The 22,063-nt window shown below is 38.4% G+C and overlaps 1 protein-coding gene across 1 annotated transcript in view; it reads right to left on the reverse strand.

Annotated features, from left to right (window-relative positions):
* The window catches only part of SLC2A13 (solute carrier family 2 member 13), a 348,011-nt gene that overhangs the window by 4,254 nt on the left and 321,694 nt on the right, over window positions 1-22,063 (reverse strand). The window contains exons 8-9 of the mRNA XM_045776522.2: window positions 2,288-2,409; window positions 2,015-2,167 (exon numbers count right to left, since the gene is read on the reverse strand). Of these exons, the coding sequence (XP_045632478.1) occupies window positions 2,015-2,167; window positions 2,288-2,409 (275 nt within the window). The remainder of the gene's footprint in view (window positions 1-2,014; window positions 2,168-2,287; window positions 2,410-22,063) is intronic.

Here is a 22,063-nt window from a genome sequence, read left to right on the forward strand (position 1 = left end):
AGGTTTTATGAAATAACAAAGGAGGAAATAAAAGACCTGGCATATTTCAAGAGAAATACATATGGTATATGCTTGTAAATCAGGAACAGAAACATGTATCTTACATAAACCAGTAACATGTAGATTAAAATTCCGATCCAAAAACAGGGAAAAACAACTTCATCTGAACTTAAATCTTGTTCCACTACTAGCAAGCAGTAGACCAAAGGGACTACTGTGCTGACATAATAGAAGCTTGGCTTGATGCAGAGCAGAAAGCTGCTTCTAACTGGATATAGTTTTTTATTACATGTAAAAATGTGTTTATATTTATTATATATTTAAATGGAAGTGCAGTTGATACAATTTACATTAGTTTCAGGTGTGCAACATAGTGATTCCACAACTCTTATGGTCTTATGCTGTGCTCACAAGTATAGCTACCATCTGTCACCATACAATGCTGTTATAGTACCATTGACCATATGCCCTATGCTGTACTTTTCATCTCCGTGACTTACTCATTCCATTACTGGAACCCTGTACCTCCTACCATTTTGCCCATCCCCCTCCCCTCTGGCAACAACCAGTTTGCTCTAACTGGATATTTCTGAAAAAAGCCTGGCTAAGCCCTATTTAAATTTGATTTCTTTTGCCTCATGTTGTTTGGGCAGCATAAATTTGAGAGAAAGGAGCTTTGGTAACTAAAGTCTTGCCTTGTAGACTTTTGGTCTATGACTTAATAAAAAATACTCAGGATGTTAATTTATATTTAGGTCTTTAAATATTTAAGAATTTTCTAAAACAAAAAAAATTAAGCATTCTCAAGAATTAGTAAATATGGGTAAATATTTATTGTATCAAAAAGATAAGTTTCTGAATTTATGTATAAAGCTTTAAACTTTCTAAATGTTCATTGGGAGAAACAAGAGTTTTATAAAGATAATACCAATACAAGGATGTTTCAGAAGAGAGAGGAGGAATAGATTCATATGTTTCCTCGTATTTAAAATTCTTCTGCATATTCATTTGACAGACACTTCTGAGTGCTTATCAAGTGAACAGGATGCCCTGAAGGGCATTGGGAAGATAATGGTGAACAAGGCATAAGTCCTCGCCTGAGCTCCAAACATTTATGGTCCAACTGTGAGGGGGGTGTGTGCGTTCTTGCAAAAAGGAATTATAAGTGCCCAGAGCATGGGATGAGGTGGGGTGAGTGATGGGGAAGGGATCAGAGAATAGTATAAGAAAGAGACCCTCCATATACATAGACTTATGGGGAGATTAGAATAAAAACCTCACATTTCATCATTTAGAATCCAGTTACAAACTATAAACTCATACATATAATGAAGAAATTCTGTTGCTAAAAAGAAAATCTTTTCATTTTAGTAAAAATGGACTTGAAGTAGCTTCCCAAAGCTTTTTCCTGACTCAGCCACTTCCTAATACTGTTTTGAGTTATGGTCCACACATTTTCACATAAACACTTCTGTGTCAGGTTTATGCTTCAGGCAGTGGTAAGTGCTGCTCTGAGTGGGCGCTGAAATTAACATGCTGTGGCCTGAACAGCACAGATGATACAGTGGAAGGCATAAATCACAGCATGATCTTTGGGGAAGCTACTTGGACATGACTTCCATCTCCGTCATGAGACATCTTCAAGCATTAGCCCTTAGATTCCCTGCCTGCATCTTTTCTACCATTCTCTGCTGTTTATGTTGCTTCATTAAACTAAAAGCACTGCTGTGAAGATTTCCAACGGGGGAGATAACTGGGAGGTGTTTGGGTTGGAAGGTGGGTAAAGGCTATAAAGCACTGAGGGACAAGAAGCAATGCTGCTGAGGAAAGGAGAATTCCTTTTATCTTTTCCAGGTACATTGTCAAGGCCTTTGGGGAATGAGAAAACCACATAGAGCTTACTTCTAATAGCAAAAATATAACCATCTGTAACTTTTAAACACAAATGATAGCATGCATAAAAAGAGGAGGAAACATAAAAATGAAACTACAGGTGGGAAAAATATTCTCTTACCATAGTATGTAAGATACTCTGCTGTGTGTAAAAATGTCAGTGAAACCAAAACGTTGAAAATCCAATTTATTCCAGATGAACATGCATTTCCTGTACTTCTTGCCCAAAGGGGATATATTTCAGAATTCACAGTCCAAGGCATTGGTCCCATTCCTGAGAAGAACATAAAACTAAAAATTTCAGTAAAGTAGTTTATAAGGAATTTGAAAAAGAGTAGTTTGTCTCCTCTAAAAAGAGACACTTTAATTAACACAACACAAAGCCTTTGTTTACCAGGTGCGAAGAAAATGAGATATAAAATAAGGCCCAGAAGTGCGGTCCAGGAGTATGGTGTAGGGCAGAAATTGTAAGCCCAAAATTCTTCTTCTGTTTTAAATTTGGTTTCATTCTCACACCTGAAAAATAATGCAATACAAGTATTAATGTTTTAGGGTATAGTTGCAGAAATCCAATGTGCTTATCTTGGATGTATCTGAAAGTTCCTTAATATCATTAAGGAAAAGGGTCCAAGATGTTTTTCTTGGGAAAAAAATTTAAGATTTAAATATACAGTATTAGCTATAAAGCTCACATAGAACATTTTAGACAGAAATATAACTCAAGAGGAACACAAAGACATACACTATGTGTACAACTCAACAGCAAAAAACCCAATCTAATTAAAAAATGGTCCGGGGGTGCACCTGATTGAGCATCTGATTCTTGGTTCTGGCTCAGGACCTGATCTCAGGGTCCTGAGATTGAGAATCAGGCTCCGCGCTCAGTGGAGATTCTCTCTCCCTCTTCCTCTCCCCTCCCCACTCTCAGTAAAAATAAAAAAAATCTTTTGAAAAAATGGTCAGAGGATCTAAATAGATATTTTCCTAAGGGAGACATATAGATGACAGGTACATGAAAAGGCGTTCAACATCATTAATCATCAGGGAAATACAAAACCATAATGAAATATCACCTCCCACCTGTTTGGCTACCATCAAAAAGATGAACAAGTGTTGGTGGGGATGTGGAGCATGAGGAGCCCTTGTGCACGACTGATGAGAATGTATATTGGTGCAGCCACTATGGAAAACAGGATGGAGGTTCCTCAAGAAATTAAAAACAAAACTACCATATGATTCAGCAATCCAACTTCTGGGTATTTATCTGAAGAAAACGAAAACACGAACTTGAAAGATATATCCACCTGCATGTTCACTGCAGCATTATTAACAATAGGACATGAAAGCACCCTGAGTGTCCACTGATGGATGAATAGAGAAAATGTGTGTACACACACAAATATTATTCAGCCTTAAAAAAGAAGGAATTTTTGCCATTTGTAATAATATGCATGGGCCTTGAGGGCATGATGGTCCGTGAAATAATACCGTATGATCTTGTATGTGCAATCTAAACAAAAATACTGAGCTATGTCATAGCACAGAGAAAAGATTTGTGGTTGCTGGGGCATGGAGTTTTGAGAATTGAAATGGGTCCAAAGGTACAAACCTCCAGTTAAAAAATAAGTCATGGCAACTACAGTTAATAATACTGCATCGCATGTTTGAAAGTTGGTAAGAGAGTAGGTCTTAAAAGGTCTCATGACAAGAAACATTTGTAAATAATGTACGGTGATGGACCTTTAATGCCAGTTGTCCACCTGAAACTAATACAATGTTATAGGTTAATTATACCTCAATTAAAAAAAAACATTGTGTTTTATACCCACTGCATATAAGTCACACATGATTACCAGTTAGTCATAGTAACACTTTAAGACTAGTTATGGTAACACTTTAAGACTATCAAGAATCAGTCTTGTGGTAGAAAGACCTTAGAATTTGCAGTCAGGACAAGATTCAAATTCCCAAACCAGATTTTTTTTCATCTCTAAAAGGGGGATAATGCCTTACAGGTAATTTTAAGGATTAGAAGGGTCCCTTGTAAAGAGGTGACAGCGTAGATGTGGGGAGGGAAAAATGCTTGTATCTGATCCCAGCTAACACTTTCCCTTCCTGCTGTATGTACTTCCGTCTCAGTCACTCCCTGGTGACTCTGCCTCCTAGTTCTATTGTGAGGCAAAGTCTTCTCTGGTCTTAGATTGACTCTCAAGTTGAACTTTGTTTTTACCTTGATTGAAACTGGGAATTGCCCATGAAGACACAGCTTCAAAAACATTCATGCCCTCATTGTCATTTTTAGACTAGTGTTCTGCCTCTGTTGACCTCTATGTTTGAACCTTAACATCTAAGCCCTGTCCTTGCTGGTCTGGTTATGACCTCCATCATAACACCCCACCTTGTCTTCCTGAGTTGGATGCCTGGTCAGTCATATCCTCCACCCCCTCACATCCTCTGCCACAGCTGTTTATTTTTATTTCTGGCCTATATAATACGTTGGCTTCACAGTTCATTATTTAGTCTCTGAAACTGTATAGTTCGCTTGATTTGGAACTATTTTACTTCAAGGTCTCTGCATTCCTTTTCTGATAATTTCCTCCACACCCAAATCACAATCTTTAGATTCTAAACTCCCCTCAGTATTCACTTAACCTCATCACTCAGTGTAGACCAGGCCAGTACTCTTTGCTGGCCTCTAGAATCCATCTTTCCTTCCTCCATGCTTATCTGCCATCCTCACAATGTCAGTTTCCAACCCTGTGCAGTACCATTTAACTGCCTTCAATTACCGCTGGGCTAAACTTTGGTCAACTGTTGCATCACATAATTAAAATATTTGTTACTATCTTCTAGTACTGAAATCTTTCCCTCTTTCTCACTACTAAGAAGAAAATGGAGGACGTTCAATTTGAACATCCTCAGTTTTACTCTCTTGAACCTCTGTTTTTCTGCATTTTCTTTTCTTTTAGGGCTCTTCTACACCTCCATTAGTACCATGTCTCTTGCCTTTTCTAAGGACCTGCACCTCCTCCTCTTTCTGTCTCTGCTGGGGTCACATTCCATCAGCAGTCTGTCTCTTTCTGCCATTTTCAGTTTTTGCCGGTATGAGCCTTTCCTTCTGTTTATGACACACAAGACTGCTGCTACTCAGCTCTTCAGCCCCTTTTGTATTACACTACTAGTTCATCTGTAATTACCGAGAAGTTTATATTGGTGAACTCTTCATCCTCATGACCCACTCTTTCCTTCATAGCCCGGCTTCGCCGTCCAACCATAGGCCAGCAGACCGAGTCACTCAGGCTGTTTTCCTGAATCTACTCATCCAAAAATTAGACCTCGTAACATTCCCTTGATCTTGAGGTTCTTTGATTACTTTCTGGTGGTTGATATTGCTGACAACCTTTTTTTCTTCTCTCTCCCTTTGCTTTTTACAGTTACATCTCTCTCTTCTCTCTCTGATATATATGTCTAAATTGCTTTTTAAAGTGTCTCTTCCTTCCCTCAACCTCTAGGTGTGTTCTATGGTTCTATTGTGGGATCTGTCCCTGGTCTCTTAAACATCTCATCTAATTTTAATTAATTTTTTAAAAGAAAGGCAGATGCGGTGCCTCATTCGGATGTGTCTGGAGTCCTGGCATCTTCACTACCCTACATTCTCCTACAAACTGAACTTGAGAACTTGTTTGGAGGTTCTAACAGGTGCGCAGCTTCTCATATATCCTTGATGGAAGAACAATGTCTGGGAAGGTCATCCTCTTTGAGCGCACAGCTACGAGAGGGATGCACATGGAAGGGGGAGGAAGGGGACACCTGTCTAGCTAGCCAGATCAGCCAAATGCACCCTGGCTATCAGTGGAGTGACCTATCACTGCCAGATCACCCTCACGCCCACCCATCTCATCTAATTTTAGAGATCTATAATCTCCACATGGATGCTCCCTGATAGTTTATTCTAGCATTGACTCTTCTCTTGCTCCATTGATGGCATTTAGGTATCTGCTAAATAGCCACTATTACCACGGTCTGTTGGAACAGTAACTGTGTAATGCACACTGAGTGCTTAGCACACTGCTCAGCGTGTGGTGGATGCGTAGTAAGTACTCCTGTAACAGTGCCTCTCATGACGTTTCTTTTTCCATAACACCACCCATTCATTTCCTGAGTTGAAATGGGTTAAACTCTTGCAGTTATCGTCAATATTTTCTTATCCATCTCTCTTTGAATCCTCTATAATTTTAAGTCCAATTAAAGAAGAGTGGCTAAGACTATGATCTCTGGGACTGACACCCTATGTTCAAATCTAGGTTGGGACACCCAGATTTGAAGCTGGGATATTTGTGACCTAGGTACTTAACTTTTTAAAGCCGGTGTCCTCATCTGTGAAATAAGGATTTTCCTGGCACCTACCTCAAATAGTTATTTTCAGGCTTACATGAGATGATGTATGCAAAGAACTTCCCATGATACGGGTAAGAATTCATAAATACATTGCCTACACAGAGTTTCTGGAATCTGACTCTTCTTTTTTATTTGCATTAATACCACCCCAATCATAGCAGTAGAAAACAAATACAGTCTCCTAATGATTTTCCCTGCGTCTAGCATTCCTTTCTTCAAACTACTACCCCACCAAGTTGAGCTCTCGAAAGCACTGCTCTGGCCACCGCACTGTTCAAAAACCTTCAGCCCGCTTAACCCACTGCCTATAGAATGGGGCCTGCAAAATTTGGCTGCAGCCTGCCTTATCTTATACTCCTGTATATAATCCTTTTCTCCAACTGAATTAAACTACTAATTTTTTGAACCAGCTTTCCAGACCCAGTATGTTCTACTCATGCCATTTCCTCTGACTGAAGGCAAACTCTCACTCTTGATCTCCACTGTCACAATCTAGTTTGGCCTTCAAGGTGAGTACAGGTGCCGCCCATTCACCTATCTGAAATACTCTCTCCTCTCAATGGATTTTCATTTTCCTCACTTATATCATTTTCACATAAGTGCTCTGTAATGTCTTATCTGCATATCCTCCCTCTTTTACTGTCCTGGACGCTCATCCGAGGCAGCATAGCACAAAGGGTAAGGTCTAGAGTTAGGCTGCACGGTTTTGTATCTTGGTTCTATTACTTACTAGCTGTGTAACTTTGGGGAAATTAGTCAACCTCTTTGTACCTTGGCTTTCTAATCTATAAAATAAATGTCCCTAATAAAGTTGTTACAAAGATCATATACAGTTGTGATTATATGGCACAAAGAAAGTGATTTAAATGTTTGCCATAAGGATAGCCAGTTTTGTATCCCCTACCAGCCTTTTCCTAAATCTCAACCTCTAGTTCATACCAATATTCTCTATGGACATAAATGAAGCCTTTGCACTGAACTGTGAGTAGAAAACAGCATTAGAAATCCCCTTATCAATAATCTTCCATCTTCATTCCTCACCAGTCGAGTTAGGAAGATCTTAAAATGAGAAAATAAGGGGATAGGGAGGGAGAGGGAAAGAGGAGAGAAAAAAGGCAGGTTCCTGGGGAGGGAAGGGCTTACAAATACTGAAACCACTAAAATTCACTGAAAACTTCTATTTGCTATTTTCATTCATTATTATCAAAATCACTTGCAGGATCTCTCTTGCTGGAACAGTGGAAAGCAGCATATTTTAGGGTGAGATCTGTGCTTGGTCTGCTGTAGCTCTTCACTGTGTGGTCGTGCATGTTGATGTGCGTAGACGGGCAAGTGACTCCTCGTCCTCCCCGTGCTGATTTAGGAAAGCGCCGCAGGCTCTGACCTGGCAGAGTCACACACTCAGCAGTGCGGGGACAGCTAATGACTAAGACTGTGACATCATCTGACCTTTAAAATATAAACACTAGAAATCCCAACTACAAGATAGAAATGTATATTCCAAATGTTATTGCAAAATACCCTTGTGTGTTCCTGGCTGAGGGACTGCAGATGGAGGAACATAATGCTCCAGAGAAAGAACAAAAATACTTTGACATCAGTGTGTGGGTTGGGATCAGAAAAAGCCATGCTCTTTGACGGGACACCTCACCACCTTCTAGAGCACAACCAGAAAACGGACGACGGTAATGGGCGCTGTGCAGAGAGGCTGCAGCAGACAAAGCAGCAGAATCGTGCAAGCAGGCAAAACAGAGGACTACTTGACCGAGAGCACAACTGGACGAACACCAGACGTGCAGACCATAAATGATCAGTTTGCTGTTCCAGCCACGGAACCCACAGTGCTGCATTTAATAATGCTTCTCGAAATTAACAGCTCTCTTTGAAGGTGGAACAATTCTCCCTTGCCTACTTAACTAACACCCACTCTAAAACCAGTTCAGATGTAGAGCTATTTCTGCGTTGTATGTTACCTCTCTCTCCATCAGATATCCAGAGAAATAACCAAAGGAACTAGGCGCTGCAACTGCTCTTGCCCCAATTAACCATAAGCAATTTGTTCTGTGCCTCCTACACAGCACATGCTCTTTGTATTGCTCCTTTATTCTCGATGAAATGAACCACTTCATGTTCATAGGTGGGGGATGTGAGAAAGTGCAACCTATATTTAAAATGCAAAACTTCAAATTTTTATTTAGCCAGTCCTAATCATTGAGAAACCAAGAGAACTCTGCCCCATCCCAGCGTTTACAAAAAGATGTAGGGTTTTAGAGAAGGGAAGGGAGAGCTCACTAGGGTTTGCCTGCCACATCTACCATTCTTCTGCTGAGTTTACTGCACATGCTTTACTTTTCCAGTTCATTCCTGGGAAGTGGGAGTGAAGCACGGTTCATCTCTAGTTCCTGATGTAGGTCTGTGATTTCTTTAGAGAACATCATTAAGCTACCACCTCAAAACAAAATGGACATCCTTAAGGGTGAACTTTAATAGTCTTTTATCTGTAGGAATTTATGATCAGATTACACAGTGATAGTCTGAGTATGGTGGTAGAGAAGTACCTAGAAAGGATAGAGTATCTCCACTGGGAAGGACACCTTCGCTCTTGTCTGAAGAGAAATAAACATAATGCCAATCACTCAGAGGGCCAGGATGATGTAAATTTATAAGAAACCCAAGCCATGAGAAATTTCAACTTTTGGACATTCCCTCAAAGCAACAGGAAAAGTTACTGTTAGAAACTTGACTCATTACTTTTCACTTTAATTTCTGTTCACTAGCATAATTCCTACATGATAATCTAACGAAATAAACTTGTGAAGGGTAGCAACATAGCATTTAAATTCTTTTTTTAAGATTTATTTTAGAGACAGAGTGAGAGCGAGCACGGGGAGGAGCACAGGGAGGGGCAGAGGGAAAGAATCTAAAGCAGACTCTCCGCTGAGCATGAAGCCCAAAATGGGCTCAGTCTCACGACCCCGAGATCACGACCCGAGCTGAAATCAAGAGTTGGACGCTGCACATACTGAGCCCCCAGGCGCCCCAGCGCAGCACCGAAATTCTACCATATGTACAGCTGAATAATCTTAGAAAACTACGGCTGCCTAGCTTGCAGTGTGCAGACCAGGCTGAAGATCTTCAGATGTTTTTTTTATTGTCTAGACTTTTATTTTTCCTGTTTTTCATTTTACAGTTTTCCTACAGAGGACTGTCACGTAAAGGCAAGTTGAAAAAAATCATCGATTATCTTTTGCTAATTATTATTTTATGGTAAAAAGAAAATTTCAAATTATTGAAACAAATCATAGACATGGGTAAATTTCATTAGCATTAGATATCTGGAGCTAAAGGTCTCTTTGAATGAAGTTTTATTTATATATAAATCTTGGTATTTAAACCATTTACCAATATGTTGGCTAGCTTATATATCTTGACTATGGGAAACAGATAGAACATGAGTAGGCAGCCAGATGAAAATAATATTTAAAGCCATACAGATACAGTAAGTTTGGTATAGTCTCTAATTCTGGTAAGAATTTAAATTGGCATAATTTTCTGTTAGAATGAAATCTGGCAATTTGGACATAAGAGTATTCATATCCAGATATTCATGACCTAAAGTCTCATTTCTAAAATTTATTCTTAGGAAATTATCTGAATGGAAACATTATATGCTGAAAGGTATTTCATTATACTTTTATATATCACAAGCTTAACACAGATGAATAATTAGAATAATAGAATAATAAAGATATCCGCAATGGAGGGTAGTTAAGTGAATTAAGGCACAACAACTGTAGGGAATAAAGCAGCCATTAAAATAATTATTAAAAGTAAGTTGGGCTAAACTACAAAGGTCTGAAATTTAAGTCTTAGATCTAACTTTCATTTTGGTGTCAAACGAACAGTACAATGAATTTACAATCAACAGAAGTAAGTGGTTCCCTGTCATCTCTCTGGCTCCTCCCAGACTTGTCCCCTGAAGTTCTGGGGTCAGTGTAAAGAATCTGCCAGGTCAGAAGAGCCCTGAAGTCTGCTTTGGGGAGGGTCCACGTCAGCATTCAAAGTTCAACCCCATTTCTAAGAAAAATGTCCTATTTTATTACTTCAGAAGAAAATACTTCATCATTCCTTTTCCTGCTGCATCATTACACCAGCAGCAAGCCTGGCTATGGTCTGCTTTGTAAAGATTAACTGGAAACATGGAAGATATCATGAACTTGGCAGTGCACGGAACATCAACTACAAATATCTATGACACAGGGTTATAGCAGAGTAAATGGAAATATGGAAAATGGGGGGGGGAGGAAATCTCTGATGATGATGATTGTTTTCACTTTTGAATTTAGAGTTCTGATAACGTCACTCTGACAAGATAGGAGCAACTTTAACATCTCATAGGCAACTAATCCTGCGCCTCTTTTTCTATTGTTTCACTCTAAATTTTTTCTATAGTAAAGGCAAGCATTAGAGTGAAAGTTATTAGCTATTCTCCTGCTTCCACTGGCACTGAAAGAAAGGGAAACCTTGCCTTTGAATTACAAACCTTCTCCATCATTCTGTTCCTTCATATTGCCCCAAAGGCCTCAGAGCTCCGGTTTCCGTATTTATACTTGGCTGTCACTACACGGCCTCCCTTCTCAGGAGTCTGACAGTGCCTGCCTCTCTGTTCACAGCTCCAGAGTCCCCCACGTGCAAGTAGCAACGCTCTGCCCCGTGAACGGCTTGCCAGGCTCTGTGTTTGACACCAGCAGCCTTGGCGTATGGTAGATGCTTTATGCCAGAGAATGACTTGATGAATAGTTTATATTCCCTCTCTCTGGAAGTCAGAATATGACCTATTTGAACAGGTAAGAGCAATACAGAAGTGGAAAGACTCAGAGAAGAGGATAAACAGAGGCCACAAGAAGGATCATATAGTTGATAGTGCTAGGGGAGTGCAGAAGAGAGAGGCGAAGGGCAGACCGCCACCAGTCTGATGCGTAGTATTCTAGATCTTCTAATTTTGTTCTCTTACTTTTCTTTGTAACTTCACCATAAAACTTCCATTAACCAGGAAATCTGGTGTCTTTGTTCCTCTCTGCATGAAAAGTTCTAAAAGAATAATGGCTAAGTTCTAAGTGTACTGATCCTGATTGTGAATCTATGAAATCCCACAGGTCCTCAAAAGAATGTATCACAATGGTCATATAGTTCCATTCTTGTAACAAGGTTTTTTTCAAATATTGAAAATATGGTACAAAATACTACGATAACTTTTCCCCATATAGTCACTGTGGGAGATGCTACCCTTATTCCAACTATAGCTATACTCTGTTGCTCACATATTTTCTGGAATTCTTTTTGGAATCATATTCGGAATCTGCTTGTCACTCAAGAAAACCAACATTTTTTTTTCATTTTCTACATTTTCTACTTTGGGCTCCCTTCCTCCTTTCTTTTATTTCTTGCCATTATGAGCCAATCCTATAAGGAACCCCGAAGTATTGGGTGAAAAGGAGAGAGTGAACCAAATGGGGTGGAGGTGGGGAAACTGTAATCGAAGTAACAGCAACAAGTCCAGTAGAATAAGTTCATTTGTTTGTCATGGGCTCTGGAGCCATGAGAAACGTGGGACGCTGCTGAACACGCTGCTGAACGTGCTGCAGGCGCCCTGCTCCCATCAGCGGTATTTAAACTGAAAGCCACTTGTGAGATCTGAAATGATGTCTAATACCTTGCATGATGTATATACTTGTTAAATGAAGAAAAGGCTTAATTCAATAGAGTTGATTCTGCTGACTGCTACTGATTTCCTAATTTAGTATAATTTAATAACCATTTAATAATTAAAAACATTTTTTTCAAAGACAATACTTTAGTAAATAAAATTAACAGTACAGTTTATCATGAGGCAGGGTTAGAATTGGCTCTTGTGTGATGATGATGCTATGATAAGGATCTCATGATGGCAGATTATACCATCCCTCTCAAGTTCAAATGCGATTCAGAGACCTGAGGTTTTCCCCACCCTGCAGGCTTTGCTCTCCTCCCTGACTTCTTTTACTCTCCCACATTTCTTGGGGACCTTTCTCCAGTAAGGACACAGTACCTTTCTCTTTCCCCTTCCTGCCCTAGGGCTTCATAGGCCAGTATACTTAATACATTTTACACATAAACAACGTTCCATGTTTTTTAAACAAAACAATAAAAATACTTTTATTAAGTTGATCTTTGGTCATCTGATACCAATCTCGCTACAATACTGTATTAGAGAAGATGTATATTTGCCACTGAAATTTTTAAATTCTAAGAATTTACTGAATTTAAAAAGTTATTGCCTGTGGTGATATCAGACATATTTCCTTACATAACCATCATGAAATCTGTCTCTATCATCCCAAGCTATGAGAACTTCACAACAGTGCTCTGCGCTTATTTTCTTTCCACTGCAAGAGTTCCTGCACAGTATCCCCGCATGCGTTTTTATTTGCAGGTGCATGGGAATGAATATAGCTGATTTACTGCAGTTGGCTTTCTTGATGCAAACAATGGTATAATTTGTTTCTTGGATTCTTTTCAATCCATTCTACAGCTGCCTTCCATCAAGTGTGAGTTCTGTGGCTTCTTTCTGAAAGCCGTGTTCCCAACAGAAATGTCCTTAGGTAGCAGTAAATCTTCACTTGAGGAAGTTGACTAATATTTGTATGGAGTTTTACCATACACAAAACCCCTTAATATACATTAACTCATTTAATTCCCATAATAATCCAAAGCAACAGCATCAATAGTTTCATTTTGCGTATGCGACAAGTCTTTAAAAACTGCAGTGGCTTTCCCAGATTACACAGAAGAGGTAGCATTTGAAACCCAGTCTTCTCTGTTTCTTTCTCCTTCAACATAATCATCCTACCAGTTCATATACATTATATATATATAAAATATATATTATTAGTATAATTAGTATAATTATTAGTGTGTGTATATATATATATATATATAAACCTCTTTCCTGAGGTGTCTTATTTTTTTATGGAATATAAATGGAAAAAGAAGAGATGAAAACTCTGCTTGAAATCTTTCCTAAATCAGTGTTCTTCCTTAATGTCAGAAGTGAAGTCACTCCATCTCTATTCAAAATGGGTAGAAGAAAACGTTTCCCAAAAAGCATGAGGAATTAAAATGAGTAGCACCTTGGCAACTTTGGGCCTCTGTGTCTTGTACATTCTCTTCTCATTTTGCCTCAAGGCACAAAACAATAATCAGAACAGAAGGATGCTGATATGAGCTAGGAGCTAAAAGTATCACAAAACAATCTCAATAACTAGATAACTCATTTGAGGGCAATGACGTCAACCCTACGATTGTATTACAAGGAGAACAATCACTCCAATACAACGAGATGGTATAGTGTTAAGCAGCCCTAAATAATACATACTCTAAAACACAGAACTACATAATGACTTTCTCTGATAGAGTGGTAGAGGAAGTAAGAAAAAAAGTGTCCCCAGAAAGTTGCTTAGAGGATGAAAATGTGCTTGGAATGTCTCAGAGATTACTTAAAAAAGAAATTGTGCCATAAGTTATTGGCATAAGAATTTTGTAATTGATGAGGAGATGGAGTCATTATTATAGAACTATAAACTGTAAGGCAGTTTCACATTATTTTATCTCAAATTACTGCTAAAGTGAAAACAAATTTCATAAATTACGCACTTTGATGGCAACTGCCTTTTTTCTCACTTTCTCTTTTATATCGAGACTTCTGAAACAATTTACTGATTACCAGGAATGAAACAAACCTATAAAACAGAAATGTGTCTCAATCATTCTAAATCAGAGCTGGGTTTTCTGCCATTTGTGTGAACGTATAGCTTAACAGGTTCTTTAACATCCACCCGTCTGTCCTTCTACTGTGTTCCTGGCACTAGAGCAAAGCAAATCGTGTCACACCCACCTTCAGGCTCCTCACCCTAAAAGCACCCCTGGCTTCACACCAGGTGGATGCCTGCAAGGTGTGCCCCCTGCTCCAGTCTTTACCTGGCCTGTCCTCCACCTCACCTACTACCGTCACCCTGCTCCCACTGGCCAGCACAGTGACAAGCACACAGTTGGTGCTCAGTTAATATTTGTCACATGCATCAATCATTTTCACCATTTGACAGGGTAACAAGAAAATACTGCCTCGCGATTCTGAAATTCTTTTATTTCCAAAGCAATTTTATGTAAGGAGAGAATGAATTAGTATAATATGTTCTTTCTTCATATGAATTTTTATGATTTTGTTAGTTTACAGCAGGTATTTAAAGTTACATATATTTTTACCTCCCAAGTTATCATTCCTTTAATTATTTCAACAAATGTTTGTTGTATTCTAGGCATGAGAATAAGCCTTAGAATAGATGACTTTAAATATTCATTCATTCCATCACTTAACAGTCATTTACTACAAGCTAAGTGCCAATTAAATTATTACATGAACCAAAAAGAAACTAGCCAAAAAGAAATTAGCAGGTGAGAAGTTTTCATATTTCCGAACACACACACACACACACACACACACACACACACACACACACAGAAGAGAAGATTAGTGGGGATCTGTGGTATTTTTCTTCACACAGAGAGAAAAGGGACCGTAGCAATGGACAAAGTGGGTGGGTAGGCTGCTGTTAGACCCTGACCTATCCCGAGGGAGGGAACTTGGCACTTTTGCCTGTGGTTTAGTTATCCAGGAGACTGGCTCTAACACCGAGTGATGAAGATTATTCAGAGCCCGTGAGCAAGAGATGGGCAATCTTAGATTATGGGTGTTTCAATATTTGGGCTCTGTCTTGGATTCTAGATGAACTTGTATTCTGTGGAGTTAAGATAACCATGGTCCTGGAATTGTGCCTCGAACAAGGTCAAGGTCTTAGGAAATGAAGAGAAATCTTAGGGAAAAGCACATACTCTAAGGAAGGCTTGCTATACTTTTATTATAAAGTACATTGAAAAAACCTTATGTTCACCTTGGGTAGAAGTTTTCCCAGAGGGTCCCTGAAGTTGGCAATATGCCTCAAAGTTCTACCCCTTAAAGGAAAGGGGGTCCTGAAGCATCTGAAATGCACATCCTAGGCAGATACTGGCATATACAGAGAGAATACAAAATTCAGAGGTCGGTCCTCGGGGATGGTAAGATCAGTCTGGCTGCCCTAATCGCAACAGAGAAAACCCAGAGTCATGCAATTTTAGGAGCTGGGAAAACTTCAGACAGAGAGTATTAAATCTGGACTCAACCTTGGTGAGTCATCGTTCTTTGTACTCTCTTTACCCTATGTGGAGTGGGGGGATGGCTCCAAGGATTAAATACTTTATCTAAATCCTCTCTCTCTGATAATATGTAGAGTATTTTCCCCAGAAGAAAGTGCTGATCAAATTTGAGATTTCAGTAAATGGCCTACTTTGAGCTTTTTTGGTCCCCCACTTGCCTTTGTTCTTGGCATGGTGCCTGTAATAGCTAGAACATTTTTATATGACTCAAATCATAGCCACAAATAAATTTTCTGCGACTGTTTTCTTTTTCAAAAAAGATAAAATTGTAATGTAGTAAAACAGTGATGTTAAGGTGAGCCTCTGATTCGGATATCAGGAGTTACTCAATCTGGTTAAGTTTCAGAAGAAAAGGAGTTGGACTGGGTAGAGGGCCAGTTTTGTACAGAGGTTCACAGCACAAGCTTTGCAGGAGAACAGATCTAGGTTTGAATTCTGGTCAACCACTTACTAGCTTCCACCAAGACAGGAATTTTTTTTCTTGTACAAAATTCTATACATGACAACATTCCCTTGCGGATATGATGTGTTTCCGATAGAAGAAGGAAATAATCTGGATTCCTAGGATATCTTTTTTCCTTCCCAGCTCATTTATTTATCCCACAGGTTTTTTTGTTAAATCTTTTATAGCATTTTGATATCCTACTGTACTTCGGTATACTTCCTTCCTCTTTAGTCTTTACTGAAACAAGTTTTCTCTTCATGTAATCATGAATACACTTATTCTTTTTATACAGTAATATAGAAGCATTATCTTTTGGAACATTATAAATTTTAGGATGAAAATGAAAAAACAGCAAGGGTAAGAGACAAGAGAAGGTGTCCTGTGAATAAATGAATAAATCACGATGCAAGGTGAATGGAAATAGTTGGGAGACTTAGATTTCCTTACTGTCTAAAAATCAAAAAGGGCAAATGCACGAAGTTTGTGGATGGTAAACTGCTATTTGTTAGCCATGAATCCATCAAGAGAGGAAGGCAATGAGCACTTACGAAAGGCACATTACAAGTTTTACTGGTGGTAAGATAACACACATGATACTCTTAATTCTATCACAGAAATCTGGACCAAGTATGAGAATCTACAAAGTAATAAGAACAACTACATAGTAATAAAAATAATATTTGATTACCCATATTTGCTGAAGTACATATACAAAAATATTCTACTCCTAGGAGACTTGTGTACATTGAAATAGAAGAATTATGATTTTCTGTATGTGCAAAAGAATTAGGAACCATCTGAAACTTCCCTAAAAATACTCAAACTTGCCTGTTTAATAAAGGGAGATTGCACTAAAGTGGACTTAAGGGGCTAGAAGGGAGCCATACCATTCAACATCAATTACAGGCCCCAACGGGAAAAGATGCACATAAATCTACAAGAAATCAGCCGTGACAAGTCACCCAGGGAGAAACTGTCATAAATCACCCTGAACTCTTGCTTTTCTCAATCTCCAATGGACTTGCATTCAAATAACCCGTCCCAAATTCCTCTTTAAAATAACATTCCTCACTTGTTAGGTTTGCCTGTGGTTTTGCCATAGTTTGTATGCCCTGAATTGCAATTCTCTGTTATTCCCACACAAACCCAGTTTTTTAATGGTAACTTACTTCTCAAGTTATGATAGTGATACGTGCTGCTTTTTTCTCTTGGATAAGCACAATTAACAGAACACCGATGCTAAGTAGCTGAAGGTCAAAGCTGTCCTGCAGTCTAAGTTTCCAAATTCCGACCCCTCATCCGCACGTACCCTATCATCATGAAATACATTATATTAGTGTACTATTTTAGAGTTCCTTCCCCACACATATTTAAAAACCTAGTTTGCATGTGTGTGTGCAAATAAAATTAGGTTCATGCCATAGTTGTCTGAGAGTCTGTTTTGTTAAAATTTGTCATACATATAAAGAATTTGTATGTATAAACTATAAACTACAATAAGAAGACAACCACCTGTATACTTACCAACCAGTTTAAAAACCACATTATTATTAGACTTTAGAAGCTGTTTACAGGTCACTTTCTGATTGCATGCCTCTCTTGGTCCCACAGACAATCATCATCATTAATTGTGTTAATTATGCCCTTGTCTTTCTCTATTGTGATGCTACTTATATATGCATTCCTAAAATATGGGTAGCTTTATGATGACTGATACTGAATTTGACGTAATGGAATACTGTATGCTTTCTTTCAGGACTTGCTTCATTCCTGAAAATTATGCTTCTGAGATTCATCCATGCTGCTAACCTTTAGCTATATTTCATTTTCAGTGTGCTATGCTATATACTTTAATAAATATACCAGTTTATTGTTTACAATTTTTAAAACTCATATATATTGCTGCTATGAACATATTTTTAACATGTCTCCTGGTGTATGTGTGTAAGGGTTTCTCTGTTAAATATAGAGAAGTGGAACTGTTGGATCATAGGTTATGTTCATGGCCAACTTTATCAACAACAGAAACTGTCCTAAGGACTTGGGTCCATTTAGACTCTCACCATCAGTAGATAAGAGAGAACTCTGCACTGCAACCTTGCCAGCTTTATTTAATTTTTTAAGATCTGCTAATCTGGTAGATGAAGATGGTCCTCCACTGTAGTTCTAATTTGTATTTTCTTGAGCCTCTTTTTTATATGGGTATTGGCCATTCGAATATCTGCGTTTATAAAGTGTCTGCTCTTCTGCATCGTCCAACTGGATTGTTTCTTTTTCTGACTGGCTCACAGAAACATTGAGATATACTGTACATCGGGACTGTTCAACAGAAATATAATGTGAGCCACATACATAAGTAAAACTTTTCTAGTATCCACATTCAGAAAATGAAACGAGTGAAATCAATTTTAGTAATATATTTTAACTCAATATATAAAAAATATTTTGATTTGAACATGTGTCCAATATAAAAATAAAGAAAATACTGTACTTTGTTTTAATATTAAGTCTCTGAAGTCTGGTGTGTATTTTACACTTACGGTACATTTCATTTGAGACAAGCCACATTTCAACTGCTCAAAAGCCACAGTGGCTTGTGGCTACATCAGTGGGCAGCATAATTCTAGGTACTAAGCATTTGCCAGGTATACGTGTTATAAATATCTTCTCTCAATGTGGGGCGCTTTTTTTTTTTTTCAATTTTTTTAAGGTTAGCTATCTTTTCAGAAATTCACAAAATTCTGAAATTTAAGTAGTCAGATATATTCAGAATTTCCTGTATGCTCTTCATGTTCTCTGACTGATTTAAAAAAATCCTTCACTTTTCCTGGGTCATACAGATATACAGCTATATTGTCTGTGAAAAGCTTCACAGTTTGCAAATAACGTGCTCATATATGTAGAAAATCCAATGAAACCAACAACAGTTACTGAAACAAGTGAATTTGGCAGGATTGCTTTTTTCAAGATCAATATATAAAAACTTCCTATATTTTTACATGCTAAAGTAAACCATCAGAAATTAAGAAAAATTCTATTAACAAGAGCATCAAAAATATGAAATATTTAGGAATAAAGAATATGTGCAAGATCTGTAATCTAAAACCTATAAAATACTCCAGAAAAAGCAATAAAAATAAATGCAGATATACCTTATTTATGGGTTTACTGTTAAAAATATCAGTTCTTTCCAAACTGATCTATAGAGTCAACCCAAAGCCAATCAGAGTCCCAGCAGGTTGGGGGGGGGCAGTAATTGACAAGCGGATTCTAAAATTCACACGCAGTTACAAGGGAGCCAAAGAGCTGAGACTACTTTGCCTCCACCTTTTAGCCTCTGGGGTGGGGGTAGGGGGTTCTTGTACAGATGACTGCTGCATGCACATCCCTCACAACCCTTCTGATGTGAAGCCAACCAAAATATCCTCTATTTTCTTTTGGATATTCCTGATAGAAATCCAGTCTTGGCTCTCAACATTCCTGCAAAAGCTGTTCATTCACCTGCTTTTCCTCTTGGTAGGAATCCCTCTCATTAAATGCGTAGTTTCTAGGGTCATTCAGCTAAGCAGCAACACACTTTCAGAACAAATGTTCTAGAACATTATCTCAGAACAGAAGCAAAAGGAAAATTTAACCCCTAACACTGATCCCCATTATCAGGATTTTCCTTTTATCTCAATAGATCCATTAAGGTTGGCAGGCGCTGGATTCTGTCTGCTTATTCAAGAGAAGATGCTGTGGAGGGCTGTAAACATTTTCTGTTCTGAACTTAACACCAACTCCCCTGTTCTCTCGAACAGAGAGACTAACCCACTCCCTCTAAATTCCTCTTTTGAGCCAACAACTCCTAGAACAGGATGTAATGGCCTGGGACAGCCAAACTGCAAGGAAAACAGGAACCTTCTGCGAGATCTCAACACCTGCCTGACCAACGCCCACCACCCTTGAGGTCAGCAGCCTTCGTCTCCTTCCTCTACAAAATCTCCTTGGTTTTCAGAGGAACACTTCCTGTGGCTCTTCTTACTGCAACTGCTTGAGTAAAGTACTTCTTTCTGTTCCCTTTAAGGTTTAAAGAATTTCTGAGAAACTGAGAGCCTTTTACTCTCTCATTCTTGCAGGAGATTTTCACTGGGCATTGAATTATAAATTGATGTGTCTAATTTTAGGACATTTTCATCACTCCGAAAAGAAACTCCATCCCCATCAGCAGCCATTCCCTCACCCTTCCTCCGCCCAGCCTCTGCCAACCACTAATCTACTTAGGTCTCTATGGATTTGCCGATTCTGGACATTTCATATATATGGAATCGTATAGTATGTGGCCTTGTATACATGGCTTCTTTCACTTAACATATTAATATTTTCAAGGTTATTCATGGCAACTTTCATATTTCATTGACTCTCACAATGCAGGGTGTAGCCCTTTTTAATTTGACCTGAGTGGGGCCACTGGAACGTGAGCAGAAATAAGGTATAGGACTTCCACGTAATTTTTAAAATAGGAAGTTGCTTGCCCATTTTCTCCTCTTTCCCATCTGCATGGACTGGCACAAGGTCTTGGTGATGCTGAGTTGGCTAAAACTCTGTAGAAAGTATAATTCTTCAAATTAACAGAGCAAGGAAGTGGAGACCCAGGTCCCTTCCCATTTGGTGGTGCACAGCCACAAGGGCTGGTATCTCTGGAAGAGGTAAAATTTACTGAAATTTACTGAAATAAACATCTTTGTTTAGATGAACATTAGGCCTTTTGATAGCAGTTTAGCCTGGATGCTAAGACAGACTATAGCCTCATTTATTTTATCATTTGCCTACTGGATTTTATTTCATATTTTTAATAGTAATAATGTTGTTACTAACCTATCTGTTTCTGGCTTCTCCAATTACTATAACACATTTTTAGAGGTGTGGTTGCTAGTTATAGGCTGTGGATATTATGAAGCCTCTTAATACACATTGGCAAATTTCCACTTAGATGTTTTCCTGTTGACATCAGTGCAGAAGAGTGCTTTTTGCTCAGTTTCAAAAACCTAGAAAATAACCTAAAAAGTGTTTGTTTTGTAACTTGCCTAAGGTAAATAATAGTAACCAATTGTGAAACTTCATTTTATTGTTTGTATAAGTTCTGATGCTAAGAAAACAAAGCGTCTCTTTGAATGACTTAAAGTAATCATGCAAGCATTCCTCTGCCCTTCAACTGGGAAACAAAGATAAAAACTGTATTATGTTTGCAATATAATATTATTTAAGTACATTAAAAAATGCTAACATTTTCAGCATATATTTAACTTATTTTGGATTTCTGACTTGCATTTCCTGAGCTATAATTATAATGTTATTTTCCCATTTCAGCTCAGTATTTTCTCATTTATATTGTGGTTCTGGAACAGAAAATAGTTTTCTGTTTTCACAAACATCAGTAATTAGGTGAAAAATACGTAAGTGGAGATTTAATACAAAATGAGCTAATCCAATAATCCATCTCTTCTAAAGTAGCTTAATATTTCAATTGATTTCACCTAAGTGATGAGGACAACTGCATCCCTAATTTTTGTTGTCTCATATTGGTAGCTTTTATGCTGTGAAAATGATAAATATACATTGGATAATCTAATCACAGTCCAAGACATTATGTACTTTAAAAAAGAAATGCTAATGGCTACATGTTATGTACCAGTTATGGTAAACACAGACATACACAGACATAATGAAAACCAGCCATGACTCAACCTACACACTCCATCCACTTGAATATAAAAGCTATTGTTTTGATTAAATCTACTTCAAACATGATTTTTCTTCAGGGCTGTGGGAGTCAGCTTGCAAGATGTCCCCCAGTGATGCCATCTCCTAGTATTCACGCCCTTCTGTAGCTGCCACTGAATAGGGTTAACCTGTATAACGATTATCATGGAATGCTGAAGTAGGACTTCCAAAGCTAGTTAATGTAAGCTACTCTGACTTCGCCTGCTTCTCTCTTGGACCACTTGTGCTGGGGGCAGCCAGCGGCTATTATCGTGAAGACAATCAAGCAGCCCAACG

The sequence above is a fragment of the Ursus americanus genome, chromosome 25 (assembly GCF_024610735.1).
Source record: "Ursus americanus isolate L20-20 chromosome 25, mUrsAme1.1.p, whole genome shotgun sequence".
NCBI classification, from domain to species: Eukaryota; Metazoa; Chordata; class Mammalia; order Carnivora; family Ursidae; genus Ursus; species Ursus americanus.